The following is a 14,121-nucleotide window of genomic DNA, read 5'->3' as shown; positions in this document are numbered from 1 at the left end:
ATTTTAAGTCTAGTTATATACATGAATGGAACTAGAAGAGTTCCCTGATTTTACTTCAGATTTTTTTTGTGCCAGTTCTGGGACTTGAACTCAGGGCCTGGCACTGTTACTCAGCTTTTTCTGCCTAAGACTACCACTCTACTACTTGAGCCACAGCAGTACATCTGGTGGTGGTTAATTGGAGACGAGAGTCATAGACTTTTCCTTGCTGGACTGGATTTGAACTGTGATCCTCAGATCTCAGGATCCTGAGTTGAGTATCTAGGATTAGAGTCGTAAGCCACTTGAACCCAGTTTTATTTTTTATTGAGATGTACTTTACATACAGTTAAGACAGACCAGTGTTGTTTCAGCATATTTAGTTCTTGCCATCACATACACACACACGCACACACACACACACACACACAATCATAATCATGCAGTTGTCATCACAGTCATGATATGGAACATTTCCATCACACTCAAAAATTCCCTTGTGCTATGGGCTTTTGAGATAAATGAAATTCTCTTTTAAAGTTTCTCAGTTAAACTTTGAATATTTTTTCTATCAAATTTGAAATCTTTACATTTATAGACCTTGTTTGGTTTATGAAAATTGTCAGATTGCCTAAACGGGCATTTTAAAAGAAACTCAAAGCATATTATTTGATGAAATACACTGGCATATAGATGAGGCAGGACAACTCCTCAGGTATGTCTATAGTGCGGCTTTTCTCCACTTAACACTTCTGTGGAAGTCTTCTTGAGTTGTTGTACAAGCTAGTAATTTAATACCATAATTATTAAGCTGAATAAAAATTCTATAATCAGATGTCAGTAATCCTATTTATTTGGTTAAGTCAAGTTTGTTTTATTTTTGAAGTATGTGGAGGGATCTTTTGAGAAATACCTGGAACGGTTGGGAGATCCTAAGGTAAGATGAAATAATGGGGATTTAATATTTTCAGAGTGATTTAGAATAGTAACTAAACATAGATCTCTATCACTATAACTAGACCCAAAAATATTTTCTGAAGTAGCCAGATGTATTGAATGAAATAGTTACCTTGAAAAGGTAGGCAAGGAATGGCCTATTGTTTTAGTGATAACAATCTCATCATCCATAGACTACTGGAATCATTTCTTGGGAAAAAGAACAGTGTTGAGAAACACTTTACTTTAATGGTTGGGAGTTAGTAATGTTACTATGAGATCATTTTTAAAGCGTTAATAATTGCCCTATTGGTACTTATCTTTTGTGTGGAGATATAATTTTAATGCATATTTTATGTGGTTGAAAATAATATGTGATAAAATTGATTCCAATTTTCTGGTAAAAAATTTACCAAATATTCTGCTTTGGTTTTATTCTAGTTCCACTTTTGTGTCTTTTAAATCTCTCATGTTACTTGTATCATTATTTAATTGTTACGAAGGACTTTCAGTCCATTTTTAAATTATTTACTGTGTCATTTTTACATTCTCAAAACAAATTACAGTATGTTCTACAAACCCTTTCTATGAAGCAATATTAAAAACAGTGCTAAAAATTGTTGAACTTAAAAATCTTCCTAACTATAAAATGCTTTTATAAACTTGCATACTATTTATGTTTAGGAAACTGCTGGCCAGCTGGAAATACGAGCACTTTCTATAATTTATAGGTAAGTAGCATCTCCTTTTCTTTGAGAAAGTATATGTGTAAGACTTCTATTAAATTCCATTTGGGGAGTTGATAGGTTGATGATGTAGAGTGAGAAGGTCAAAAAAATCAGGTTATTGTAATTTTGGTTACAGAACCTTGTTAAAAGATGATAGATAGTCAGGCGCCAGTGGCTGATGCCTATAATTCTAGCTACTGAGGAGCTGATATCTGAGGTTTCAGTTCAAAGCCAGCCTGGGCAGGAAAGTATGTAAGACTCATACCTCTAACAAACTACTCAGGAAAGGTCACGAGTGGCACTGTTGCTTAAGGTAGAGTGCTAGCTTTGAGCACAAAGAGGATCAGAGTCAGAGACTAGACCCTGAGTTCAAATCCCAGGACCAGCAAAATAAAAAAGGATGATAGATATGCTTACGTCTATCATTTGTGTCTGTTATCATAGAAAGATAACTTTAGGAACTCCTGGAAGTTGAGTATGGTGGCACAAACTTGTATACCAGAAATCCCAGCACTTAAGCAGTTAGGAGAGAAAGATTGTGAGTTTATGAGACTAACTGATCTATATAGTGAGACCCTGAGTCAGTCTAGTTACTGTAGGAAGTCAGAGAATATTTATCTTAGAAAAATATTGAATATTTAAATTGGGTTTTCAGTGTGTTCTCAGTGGGGCAGTATCCCTCTTAACAAGCTAGAAATTGGTTTGGGAGCTGGTTGCAATGGTTTAAGCCTATAAAGCTAGACACTTGTTATCTGGAGATCAGGGAGTCTTGGTTTGAGGTCAGCTCAGGCATAAAATTTTGCAAGACTCCTCTTCAACCAGTTGCTGGGCACAGTGAGGTGTTCCTGCTCTCTAGACTGAGTTTGGCATAGTGGCAAATGCCTGTCATCTTCAACAAGACTAAATGACAAAATAGGAGGGATACAGATTAAGTTAGCTTAGGCATAAAGTGAGACACTTCCTCAAAAACAACCAATGCGGAAGGGGACTGGAGGTATAGCTCAAGTGACAGAGTTACTGCCTAGCAAACAGGAGATCCTGACTTCAATCCTCATTACTGCCCAAAGAAGAAATTGGTTTGCGGTGGAGCAAAACATCTTAGATACTCCCGTGGCTTATGGTGCATCAAAGAGAGTATCTTTACCTAAATAAATAATACAGTATATCTGTGTTATTAAAATTTCATGGGGAAATTAAGTCTCCTTATGGAAGTTGTAATGATGGTATAGGAAGCCGGGTGCTGGTGGCTCACGCCAATGATCCTAGCTTCTCAGGAGGCTGAGATCTAAGGAAGAGGGTTCAAAGCCAGCCCAGGCAGGAAACTCCATAAGACTCTTATCTCAGAAAACTGTAAGTGGCACTGTGGCTCAAGTGGTAGAGTGTTAGCCTTAAGCTGAAGAGCTCATGAACAGTGTCCAGACTCAAGAGTTCAAGCCCTATGATCAACCAAAAAAAAAAAAAGATATAGGAGCACCATTCTCTTGTTTTCAGAATTCTGTTTTGTATCTTTAAAGTTGAAAAAATGACATTGAGGAAAACTGTAAGATTTTGAAAAATACCTACCTAATGTAAGCTATATGCCATTGGAAATCTTGTTTACTCAAGAATACTGATCTGTATTAAAATACTTGTAGACTCTCAAAATAGTAAGATGATAGAATCAGAAATCTCTTATGAGTACTTGCTCATCATTGTTTTTGCAATTTGATCATTTCTTATTAAATCTCATAACAAGTATAGATAGGCTGGGCACCAGTGGCCCATACCTTCATATTCAAGAGGCCGAGATCTCAGGTTCATGGTTCAAAGCCGGCCCAGGCAGGAAAGTCCGTGATACTCTTAGCTCCAGTAAACTACACAGGAAAAGGCTGGAAGTTGTCATGTGGCTCAATTAGTAGAGGGCTAGAAAACCGTGCAAAAAAAGTTCAGGGACAGTGCCCAGGCCCAGAATTCAAGTTCCAGGCCTGGCAAAAAAAGAGACATTGAGCATGTAAACAGTTGTTATTTCCTCATTTGCTTGATTGCTTGCTTATTTATTTATATTTTTGAGACTGGGTCTCATTATGTAGTCCAGGCTATCCTAGAACACACAGTCTTCCTGCCTCAACCTCAGTCCTGGGATTTCAGGTGCACATCACCACACCTGGCCCTAGTTGTCACTCTTAATTCACACGTCAGCTTTGAAACTGGCTTGATGCGTATTTGTGTACGTTCCTTTAGCTAAGAATTATTATTTTTAAATGATTACAAAATCTAAGGAAGAATATTTCAGAGCATTTATAACTGTGTTGAATTCAGGTTTTAATGTTGATAAATGAAGCCTGCTGAAACACAGTTATGCTCACTTGTGTAAACATTGTGGCTGCTTTCATTCAAAAGCAGTTATATCATCCATATGGCATCCAACAGCTGAAATTGAAATGTTTCTTGTCTGGCCTCTTATACTCATTCAAAATTTTCTGCTTCCTAGCAGAAAACTTGTTTATTAGCTTCGCAGACTCACAAATATGTAATATTAATTTGTGTGAGTATATGTGTATGTATCCATGTATTTATATGCCCACAAACATGCCTGCTTGAACTGAGAGGGCCTGTGTTCTGCCTCTGAGATTTTTTACTCAAGGCTAGAACTTTACCACTTGAGCCACAGCTCCAGTTCTGGCTTTTTTTTTTTTTTTGGTAGTTTGCCATAGAGTAGCGGATTTTGCTGCTCAGGCTGGCTTTGAACCATCATACTTAGAACCTCAGCCTTTTGAGTAGGATTATAGGCATGAGCCAGTTGTGCCTGACATTAATTTCTTAATCCTCATGTTACTCCCAAATAAAGATATTTTTGGAAAAAAAAATCTATAGATCATTTTGCAGTGATTAACTCGTCCTTGAATTAACATTAGTTTCTTAGTATTATTTTAAAGCCAAACATCAAGTTGAACATGTGGATTATTTTAGATAAATAATATAGTAGTTGAAAAGCACAAATACTTGTTTGTGTATCTATTTCTTTCATATTCGAAATTACCTCTTTCCACACCCACTTTTGTATTCTCCCCTTGTAGTCGGGATTTCATTCTTTATCGCAATCCTGGAAACCCACCAACTTGTGTCACAGATAATGGCTATGAAGACAAGGTAAGATCAATGAATGTGGAAGAAAAGAATTTGAATGATGCTACTGGCTTGCCAGGATATTAGGGGAAAAAATCTTTTAATCTAGTTAATGGAAAAGTAAATAGTTTAATCGACAATATACTCTCATTTTAACCTGTCCAGTCATTCTCAATGATCATAATGCTAAACAGATCTGTTCTTGTCACTCCTCTATAATTGGGAAAACACCAATACTTTTAAAACCCTAATTGACTCCTCACAGGTCAGAGGATAAGGCTCAAAATTTGAACCTAGGCAAATGGTGTCATAAAGTAACCAAGAAGTTACAATGTGTGTATGTACACATGTATACACCATGCTTCCAAATGTCAATTCTTTGAAGTTTTCCAAACTCCTCTGAGAGGTATTTCCTTCTTCCTTTTTTTGTCTCCATAAACAGTTTCCATGTAATTACAGTATTACTATATATTTGTATACCTGCTTGTTTTTTTGTATTGAGGGCCAAGGTTCTGCTAAAGAAAGTTCTTAGGTAGAAATAGTAGAAGCTAGTTTTATTGTTTGAGAGGAGTAAGCAATTAAATTGTGTTTCAAAATACAATATTTCTTACACAAAGAGGTTTTTAATTAAAAAATGTCTATTTAATTAGAGAATATGAGACTAGGTAATATTGGACCTTTCTAGTTCTTCACACCACTGATTGTAATTCAGATACCATTCTAATGATGGCAAGGCAAGATTAAATCACTGGCAGAATTATTATACAGTTACAGGGATGTAGGCAAAAAACATGAACTAAGGAAGTGTTGTCAGGAATAGAAAAAACTGAATAGGAGATAACATAGAAGATAACTGTAAATTGGGACATTTGCTTTAATAATGGCTACCGGTTAATTTGTTGAGCTTATAATAAACTCCTATCATATAACAGACACTTCTCTGGATTTTGAGGGTACCAGAATGATTATAATAAATATTTGTCTTGCAACATGAAGAGCATTGATTATATATATGAAAATAATAAATTACAATGATGTAATCTAGTTTTGTAATAAAGCATGTACAAAGGAAGCAAAAGAAAAAGTCTTTCTCTGCTTGTAATTAGTAGAAAATGAGTCCAAGTGTGAAGGGCAGTCTACTCAGAAGGAAAGAGATCCTTGAAATTAAATTGGATATTTAAATTGGATATAGACAGGCTGATGCTTGACAAATTGGGTAACATTAAATAATGAGTGGAATAAGCTGGTCCTATGGTATTATGGGTATTATGAAAACAGTAGAAGCTTTTATCAATATATTACTAAGATTTTCAAACATGCAACTTAACAAGAATTTATATTTTATATAACTTAGTGTCCCCTTGATATCCTTGTTCATTTTTTTAAATCATTTTTCCATAATGTTATCAATCCCTATACATTCAACATCTTCTGTTGTTTATTCCAGTACCAGTGTCATGGAGCTCAGGGCCTCACATATCCTTGCTCATGGATAGCATTGTACCACTAGAGCCGGGTCACCAACCCAGCATTTTGATTGAATAGTGGAGTCTCATGGACCTTTCTGCCAGACTGGCTTCAAACCGTGGAATTCTCCACATCTCAACCTTCTTGATTGCCATATGAGCCATTGGTGCCCTGAAATAGTCTGTTGAGTTAAAAAAAAAAAAAACAGAACTATTTTGTTTTGTTTGGTTTTATTCCAACTTCAAACCTGGTACCCAGCTTGCTTGCTCAAATGGCACTTACCCCTTGAGTTTTCAACTGGCACGCCAACCTTTGATGTATTTTGTTTCAAACATCAGTGTACTTAATCCTAAATGTAACTTGACAGTGTTTAAACAGAGTGAAAGATAATCATAATTAAAAAAGTATTAGCTTTTATATATTAGTAGTTGTATAGAGCATTAACTGACATGAGATTTGGACGTTTGCATATTTACCAGAGACTTTTAAACTTTTAGTTTTTCTCCCAACATTTTTGACCTAGTTTTTGTGTGTGTGTGTGCGTGCTAACACTGATGCTTGAACTCAAGGTCTCACACTTTTGCACAGCTTTTTTTTTTCTTTTTGCTCACAGCTGGTACTATATCTCACCTACAGTTCTCTAAAATATTTTCTACACAGAAAAGTTGAATGACGCATACAGTAAATATACAGTTAAATAGTTCCACTTTAGATAAGTCTTCTACATTTTGCAGAGATACTATTGAGCTGATTAAGGGGAAAGATCACCCACTGAAAATCACCATAGAGGTACAAAAGTATCAAATCTTTTGGTATGTAAACCAAAGGATACCATTATGAGGCTCATGTGCACATAATATGCAGCACTAATGCTTACTTTTAATTGGGAATTGGTATACACAGGATAGTAATAAGTATCTGATTTGGGAATTTATAAAAACAAATACTTTTGGCCTGGTGCTGGTGTCTCATACCTCTAATCCTAGCTACCTCAGGAGGCTGAAATCTGAAGATCATACTTCAAAGTCATTCCAGGTGCATCGCTTATCTCTAGTTAACCCCCAAAAAGCTGGATGAGGAAATGAAGCTAAAGTGGTAGAACACTTGCCTTGAGCACAAAACCTCAAGGATGGCACCCAGGCCCTGAGTTGAAGCCCCAATACTGGCATGAAAATACTTTTGTTTATATTGAAATTATAGTATGTAGCCAGGTGCCAGTAGCTCACACAAGTACTTCTAGCTACTCAGGAAGCTGAGATCTGAGAATCACAGTTCAAAGCCAGCCTGGGCAGGAAACTCATTGAGACTTTTATCTGTAATAAACCACCCAAAAAAGCCAGAAGTCGAGCTGTGGCTCAAGTGGTAAATATGTAGCCTTGAGCAAAGTAAGCTCAGGAAGGGTCCTAAGGTCCTAAGTTCAAGCTCCAGAAAAGTATTTAATTTCTCTAGTCATTATTAGATTTTTCTTGTTAGGCTTTATGCTTTAGTCATTCATTTCCCATGTTTCTGTTTCTGTGGTGGTAATGGTACTTGAACTCAGGGTCTTGTGCTCTTGCTTGGCTTTTTTGCTCAAGACTGGTGGTCTAGCCTGGTGGCTCACATCTGTAATCCTATCTACTCAAGAGGCTGAGCTAGAAGGAACCAGATTCAAAGCCAGGTCAGGTAGGAAGGTCTATGAAACCAAAAGCTAGAAGTAGAATTGTTTCTCAAGAGTGCTAACCTTGATCAAAAAGCTCAGGGAAAGTGCCCAGAATTAGCACACACAAAAAGACTTGCGCTCTACCATCTAAGTAAGCCATACCTACACTTCTGTTTTTGTTCTGGTTAATTAGATACAGTAAGCCATACCTACACTTCTGTTTTTGTTCTGGTTAATTAGATACAAGAGTCTCATGAATATAGTCTACCCAGGGTGGCTTCAAACTGCAATCCTCTGACCTCAGCCTCCTGAGTAGCTAGAATTATAGGCCTGAATCACCAGTGCCTGGCACTAGCAGTGATTATAATCTTGACATTTAAAAGTCACTGACTGTAGCGCTGGGGAATAACTCAGTGGTAAGAGTGCTTGCTGGCATGCATGAAGCTCTGGGTTCAGTTCCCAGCACCAACAGCAAAAGCAGAGCAGTAATTCTTAAAAAAGAAGAAAAAAAAGAAGTCACTGACAAACAACAATGTTGAAAATGAACTATACACATTGTAGGTGGGGATAGGGGAGAAAAACTGGGAGAGAGCAAGGAAAGGAGTGACATTGTCCAAAAAGAAATGTATACTTTAACTGACTTATGTAACTGATATCCCTCTGTACAACACTTTCATAACAATAAGATATTTTCAAGTGTCACTGGCAAGAAAATTTCCTTGTGAGGTAGCGTTTATAATCATTTATGTTTCAAATTTTAAAATTATAAATTCATTTAGTTTATTAGTTGTTGATTACCAACTTGATTTCAAGACTATAAGATGTAATATTAGGTTTTCTGTGTTTTTTTTTTCAGATTATGCTCTGCTATACAAGTAATGGTCATTATGATTCTGTGTACTCAAAACAATTTCAGTCAAGTGCAGCCATTTGTCAGGGTATGTGAAGGCATTATAAATAATTGGGTGTGATTTCAAATGACTTGTTTGAAACCCTTAGATAAAAGGTCCCAGCATAAAAAGGATCCTTTGAATAACTTATTGGTATATAAGGTGTTTATATATTTGGGTTCTGACTAGTTCCACATTGTTACAAAGTATCTTATTTTGGCAATTAAAGTTTTTGTCCTTTTATTCCTCCAGCTGTTCTGTATGAAATTCTGTATAAAGATGTATTTATTGTGGATGAAGAAGTGTTGAAAGCTGCAATTAGTTTGTTTCGAAGTGGTTCCAGGAGGAATAGAAACAATGCTCTGGCCAGAAGTGAGAATGCCATTACTGATCAGAAGAGTTCAACTCCAGATAGGTAATAAAAGGAAAAGGGATGTCAACTTTAGGATAATCATTTTTTCATTTGTCTGTATATTGTCAGTGGAAAGTGGAAGAGGCCTAATAAGCTATGACTTTGATTGCATGTACATAAATGCATAATACATGTGTGTTTTTTAATGAAGGGAGAGAAATTCTGCCCAAAAGACATATTTTCTTGTGAAATGTTCAGACTTTTGGGACTCTGTTCAAGTCACAATGTATTTTATGTTTTTAAAAATGACTTGAAATGAAAAACCTAAGGGACAGGGCTGGGAATATGGCTTAGTGGCAAGAGTGCTTGCCTCCTATACATGAAGCCCTAGGTTCGATTCCTCAGCACCACATATATAGAAAACGGCCAGAAGTAGCGCTGTGGCCCAAGTGGCAGAGTGCCAGCCTTGAGCAAAAAGAAGCCAGCCAGGGACAGTGCTTAGGACCTGAGTCCAAGCCCCAGGACTGGCAAAAAACAAAAAAACAAAAAAAATGACTTGAAAGCTGTCCAGTGACTTTCAATATTTATATATTAACTACTCAGCATTAGACAGATTTCTGGGCTTATTGTCAGATTTTTGATGTTAGAGTAGGTCCATAAACCTACCTTCTTTTTAGTGATACTACAGTTTCACCTCAAGGTCTCACACTTGTTAGGCAGTTGCTCTTGTACTAGAACCATGCAACCAGCCCTTTATTCTTATTCTTTCAATGTAGTGTCTTGTTATGTGGTCTAGGCTGGCCTTGATACTCTCATGATACTTTCTCCCTCAGATTCCTGAGTGTTGGCATTATAAGCATATGCCACCTACAAAAAACAAATAAATGTGAAACAAAAGCCCAGAGTATTTGGGTGTATTAGCTTATAAATCATGCTCTGAAACATAAGGATTGTCATTTTGAAATGGCAACTGAGATTGAATGGTAACATGCATACACATTTAGCAAATAGGATGTCTCTGGTTAAAAGGACATTAGAAGCTTTTGAGTATATTCATGAACTAGAAGTGGATACTGTGGACCTCTGAAAGCTGCTATTATTAAATAGATGTTGAAAACTTTTCAGTTTTTATATAATGAAGTGGATATTATATTTCTTCCTGATTCTTAGCTTTGTTTGGAAACTCAGATTTTGTATCCATCAAGTGTCATCTAGCCTTGTAGTTTTATTCATGTTTTTCAATTTTACATTCCTGATTTTTTAGAAAGAAATTTGGAGAAAAAGTACAAGATATTCTTATAGAAGGGAGTCAATGCCACATCAACTGAAGAAGGGAATTAACTCTTGGAGCAAATAGGCTTTTTTTCTATTAATGGAATTGCTTTTAACATTACTCAACTATGAAGAAATCTTTGGTCAGTGGGAATTATGTACTATATGCATTAAAGATAAATGGATAAGGATAAAAGCTTTGCTCCCTTAGCATTAGGGAATACAGGTAAAAAAATCATTGATAGTCATATAATAGAGATTTTTTGGGGGGGAGAAACCTTTTATAATTTATATATAAAATCTCAGTACAAAACCATGTAAAATGACAGGTATATCCGCCTTACATTAAAAGCCAAAATAAAACAAACAATCCCTCTCCCTGCCCCCCCAATATAATAGAGATTTTATATATTGCTAGCGGAATGATAGGTCATCCGAGTTGGATCATAACAGCTGTGGGAAAATACAGGGACGAGCATTTGAGAAAAGAGAAAATAGAGAAGAAAGGCTCAAAAGGTTGCAATTCTACTTAATATTTAATTCTTGCAACTTTTTGATAGAAGATAATTTAAACTTTCATTTTTGTTTTTTTCTACAGGTGGTTATAAAAGTGGGTTACAGTTGCACATGTCCATTTATTTGTTTGGTGCATCTTGATCAGCCACCTCTTCTCTCATTCTCCCCTCCTACCCTTCCCTTCCTCGACCAGTTATGAGATAGAGTAAGAGAGAGAGAGAGTATTTTGAGTGAGTTCATCCACCATTCCATTTTCTTATTATCTGGCATCTAGCCCCCTCTCATTCAAAATGTGTTTCAGCTTCCTGATACTTACTTTGTTACCTAAAAGAATGAAAACAAGAGAAGTTTTTATGCCAGTACTGGGGCTTGAACTCAGGGTTGTGTGCTTTCACTTGGATTTCTTGCTCCTGGCTGGCACTCTACCATGTGAGCCATGTCTATAGTCCAGTATTTTTGCTGATTAGTAGTTTTAAATTTTTCTGCCAAGGCTGGCTTTTTGAACCATGATCTTCAGATCTCAGCTTCTTGATTGTCTAGGATTACAGGCATAAGCTACTTATGCCTGGCTAGAAACAAAAGGTTTTTTTGTTTTGTTTTTTGTTTTACCAGTCCTAGGCTGTGAACTCAGGGCCTGAGCACTGTCCCTGGCTTCTTTTTTGCTCAAGGCTAGCACTCTGCCACTTGAGCCACAGCGCCACTTCTGGCCATTTTCTGTATATGTGGTGCTGAGGAATCGAACCCAGGGCCTCATGTATACGAGGCAAGCACTCTTGCCACTAGGCCATATTCCCAGCCCTAGAAACAAAAGTTTTAAACCTTATCTGCACCCACAGTAGATGGTAATGATGTTTTAGGGTTAAAGTTGCTTCATTCTTCACTAATTACTTATCTGACGGACTCCAGGATTAGGCAAACCAAAGAAGTAGTAAGGCAATGTTTCTTGGTGATCTACTGCCACCAAATTTTCAGATAAGGCAACACACTTATGGCTAGGTTAAGTGGTGTAGGAATTTGTAAATTGTTTTAGTTGAATGTTCTGATACTTGCATAAGACTGTACTAAAGGCTTTATCCAGGACTGAGTTTTTACCTGGTGCTTTGATTAGGGAAGTACCCGCTTCCATATTCTTGGTTCTTGGTAACATTTAGTTTCCCCCAGCTATAACACTGATGCTTCAGTGTTTTGCTTTCAGTTAATCAGAGGAAACTACCTTCAGTTCTTTTCTACATTATCTTGGTGAACATGGCTGGTGTTTTCTTACTAGTGACAGTAGAGTGAAACCAGCAAGATGAGTGCCACAGTCTTTTATAGTGTAATTGCATAAGTGGTACTCTTGGAGAAGGAATCACATGAGTGTAAACACTAAGAATCAGGACCATGGGAACTATCTTAATGTATTTGTGTCTTCAGCAGCTCTAAAATACAGATATAATCTATTGAGTAAGTGTATTATAGCACATACTTAGAAGGAAGGCATAATGCAGATGGTGGGTATCCAAACTTATTTTTTCTTATTTTTAGGTCTGAGCTATAGTACTACTAGGGGGTGACATAGTTTTTTTTAGATGTGAATAAAGTAATTACTGCATTTAAAGCCTTGCTCAAAATCTTTTCAATTAGGACTGAAGAGTGTGGTGCCTACTGCAGTGTGGAAAACATCCCAGAAGACTGTACTCAAGGATCAGAAGAATCAAAGGTTTGGTATTTCTAAGACAAAAATATTTTCATATTCCTGCCTCAGTAGCACCATAATTTAAATGTTAAGATCAAATGACTCATTCTAATTTTGTGGGGCTCATGGAAGAAGTGGTCATGTTTTCCTTTATTAAATTCCTACCTGTCTTAAAACTGTGTGCATTATTTTTTCTGAATTACTATTAATGAAATTGTGAACTGTGAACAACACTTCAGAAATTTCAGATACTTATTTCAAGTTAATAATAATAATAATAAAATACCAATATTTAGGTTATAGGCAGTCTTCTTGCGCTAAAGTTGCTTTATTTCCCATAAGGGATATAATTTCTATCTTATTTCAAGAAATTAGGTACTGATACTGGTTGGAGAGAGGAGAAATGTTAACCTGGATACATACCTCTAAAATCAAGTGGTTTTTAAGTTTGTAGCTAGATATATGGGTGAGTACCCCAAGTGCTGATATTTAGTATAGTGAACGGCTAAGAAGCAGGAGAAAAATAATTCCTTGAGGAATTATAGTAACTTTCACCGAAATATATTTTTCAGAAAAAATATTTGAAAATGGTGAACTTGTTGCTTGATTATTTTTGTTTTAGTCTCCAGAAAATCTGCCAAAGTTGTTCTTCCCCTATAAGGTGCTCAAAGCCCTGGATCCAGAAATCTATCGTAATGTAGAATTTGATGTTTGGTTGGATAGCAGAAAAGGTAAAGAAATGGCGATAATTTTGCAAATTATTTCTTAAATGTTTCTAACATACTGATATACAAAAAAGCACTCTATTTTAACACTATCTCTCTCTATCTTAAATCTCGAGGAGAGATGTAGGTTTAGAAGTGGGGAGGGATCTTTTTGAACCTTTTGTTTATCTGGAATAAGCAAAGATTATATGGACATAAGCTATAGATAACTTTAAGAGGGCCAGACAGAAACTTTTTATGACTAGAAACAAGCCTATCTGAACGTCAACCATTAATATTACCCTCGAGGAGTAGCTGAATAATTTAGACCTGTGGACCATATATGACTTATTACCTATTTTCAGTTCATGAGCTACTCATAGTCTTTACATTTTAATTGATAGAAAAAAATAATTAGAAGTATTTGTGACATAATGTTTATGAAGTTTAATAGCAAAATGAGTAGTTCTGAGTGGGCCAGGAAATTTAAAATATTTATTTTTTGTTTTGTTTTTGTTTTTTGCCAGTCCAGGGGCTTGAACTCAGGGCCTGAGCACTGTCCCTGGCTTCTTTTTGCTCAAGGCTAGCACTCTACCACTTGAGCCACAGCGCCACTTCGGGAAATTTAAAGTATTTACTGCCTGGCTCCTTTCAGAAGAATTTATCAACCATTGATTTTTTTTTTTTTTTGGTCAGTCCTGGGGCTTGAACTCAGGGCCTGAGCACTGTCCCTGGCTTCCTTTTGCTCAAGGCTAGCACTCTGCCACTTGAGCCACAGCGCCACTTCTGGCCGTTTTCTGTATATGTGGTGCTGGGGAATCGAACCCAGGGCCTCATGTATACGAGGCAAGCTCTCTT

At 36.5% G+C, this 14,121-nt stretch overlaps 1 protein-coding gene across 1 annotated transcript in view; it reads left to right on the top strand.

Moving 5' to 3' along the window:
* The window catches only part of Alg13 (ALG13 UDP-N-acetylglucosaminyltransferase subunit), a 69,815-nt gene that overhangs the window by 19,863 nt on the left and 35,831 nt on the right, over positions 1–14,121 (top strand). The window contains 7 exon segments of the mRNA XM_048335601.1: positions 866–916; positions 1,600–1,646; positions 4,700–4,772; positions 8,711–8,792; positions 8,997–9,159; positions 12,508–12,583; positions 13,182–13,290. Of these exon segments, the coding sequence (XP_048191558.1) occupies positions 866–916; positions 1,600–1,646; positions 4,700–4,772; positions 8,711–8,792; positions 8,997–9,159; positions 12,508–12,583; positions 13,182–13,290 (601 nt within the window).

The sequence above is a fragment of the Perognathus longimembris genome, chromosome 28 (assembly GCF_023159225.1).
Source record: "Perognathus longimembris pacificus isolate PPM17 chromosome 28, ASM2315922v1, whole genome shotgun sequence".
NCBI lineage: Eukaryota > Metazoa > Chordata > Mammalia > Rodentia > Heteromyidae > Perognathus > Perognathus longimembris.
The sequence above is the reverse complement of the archived record's forward strand: the minus strand, read 5'-3'. Positions and strand labels throughout refer to the sequence as shown.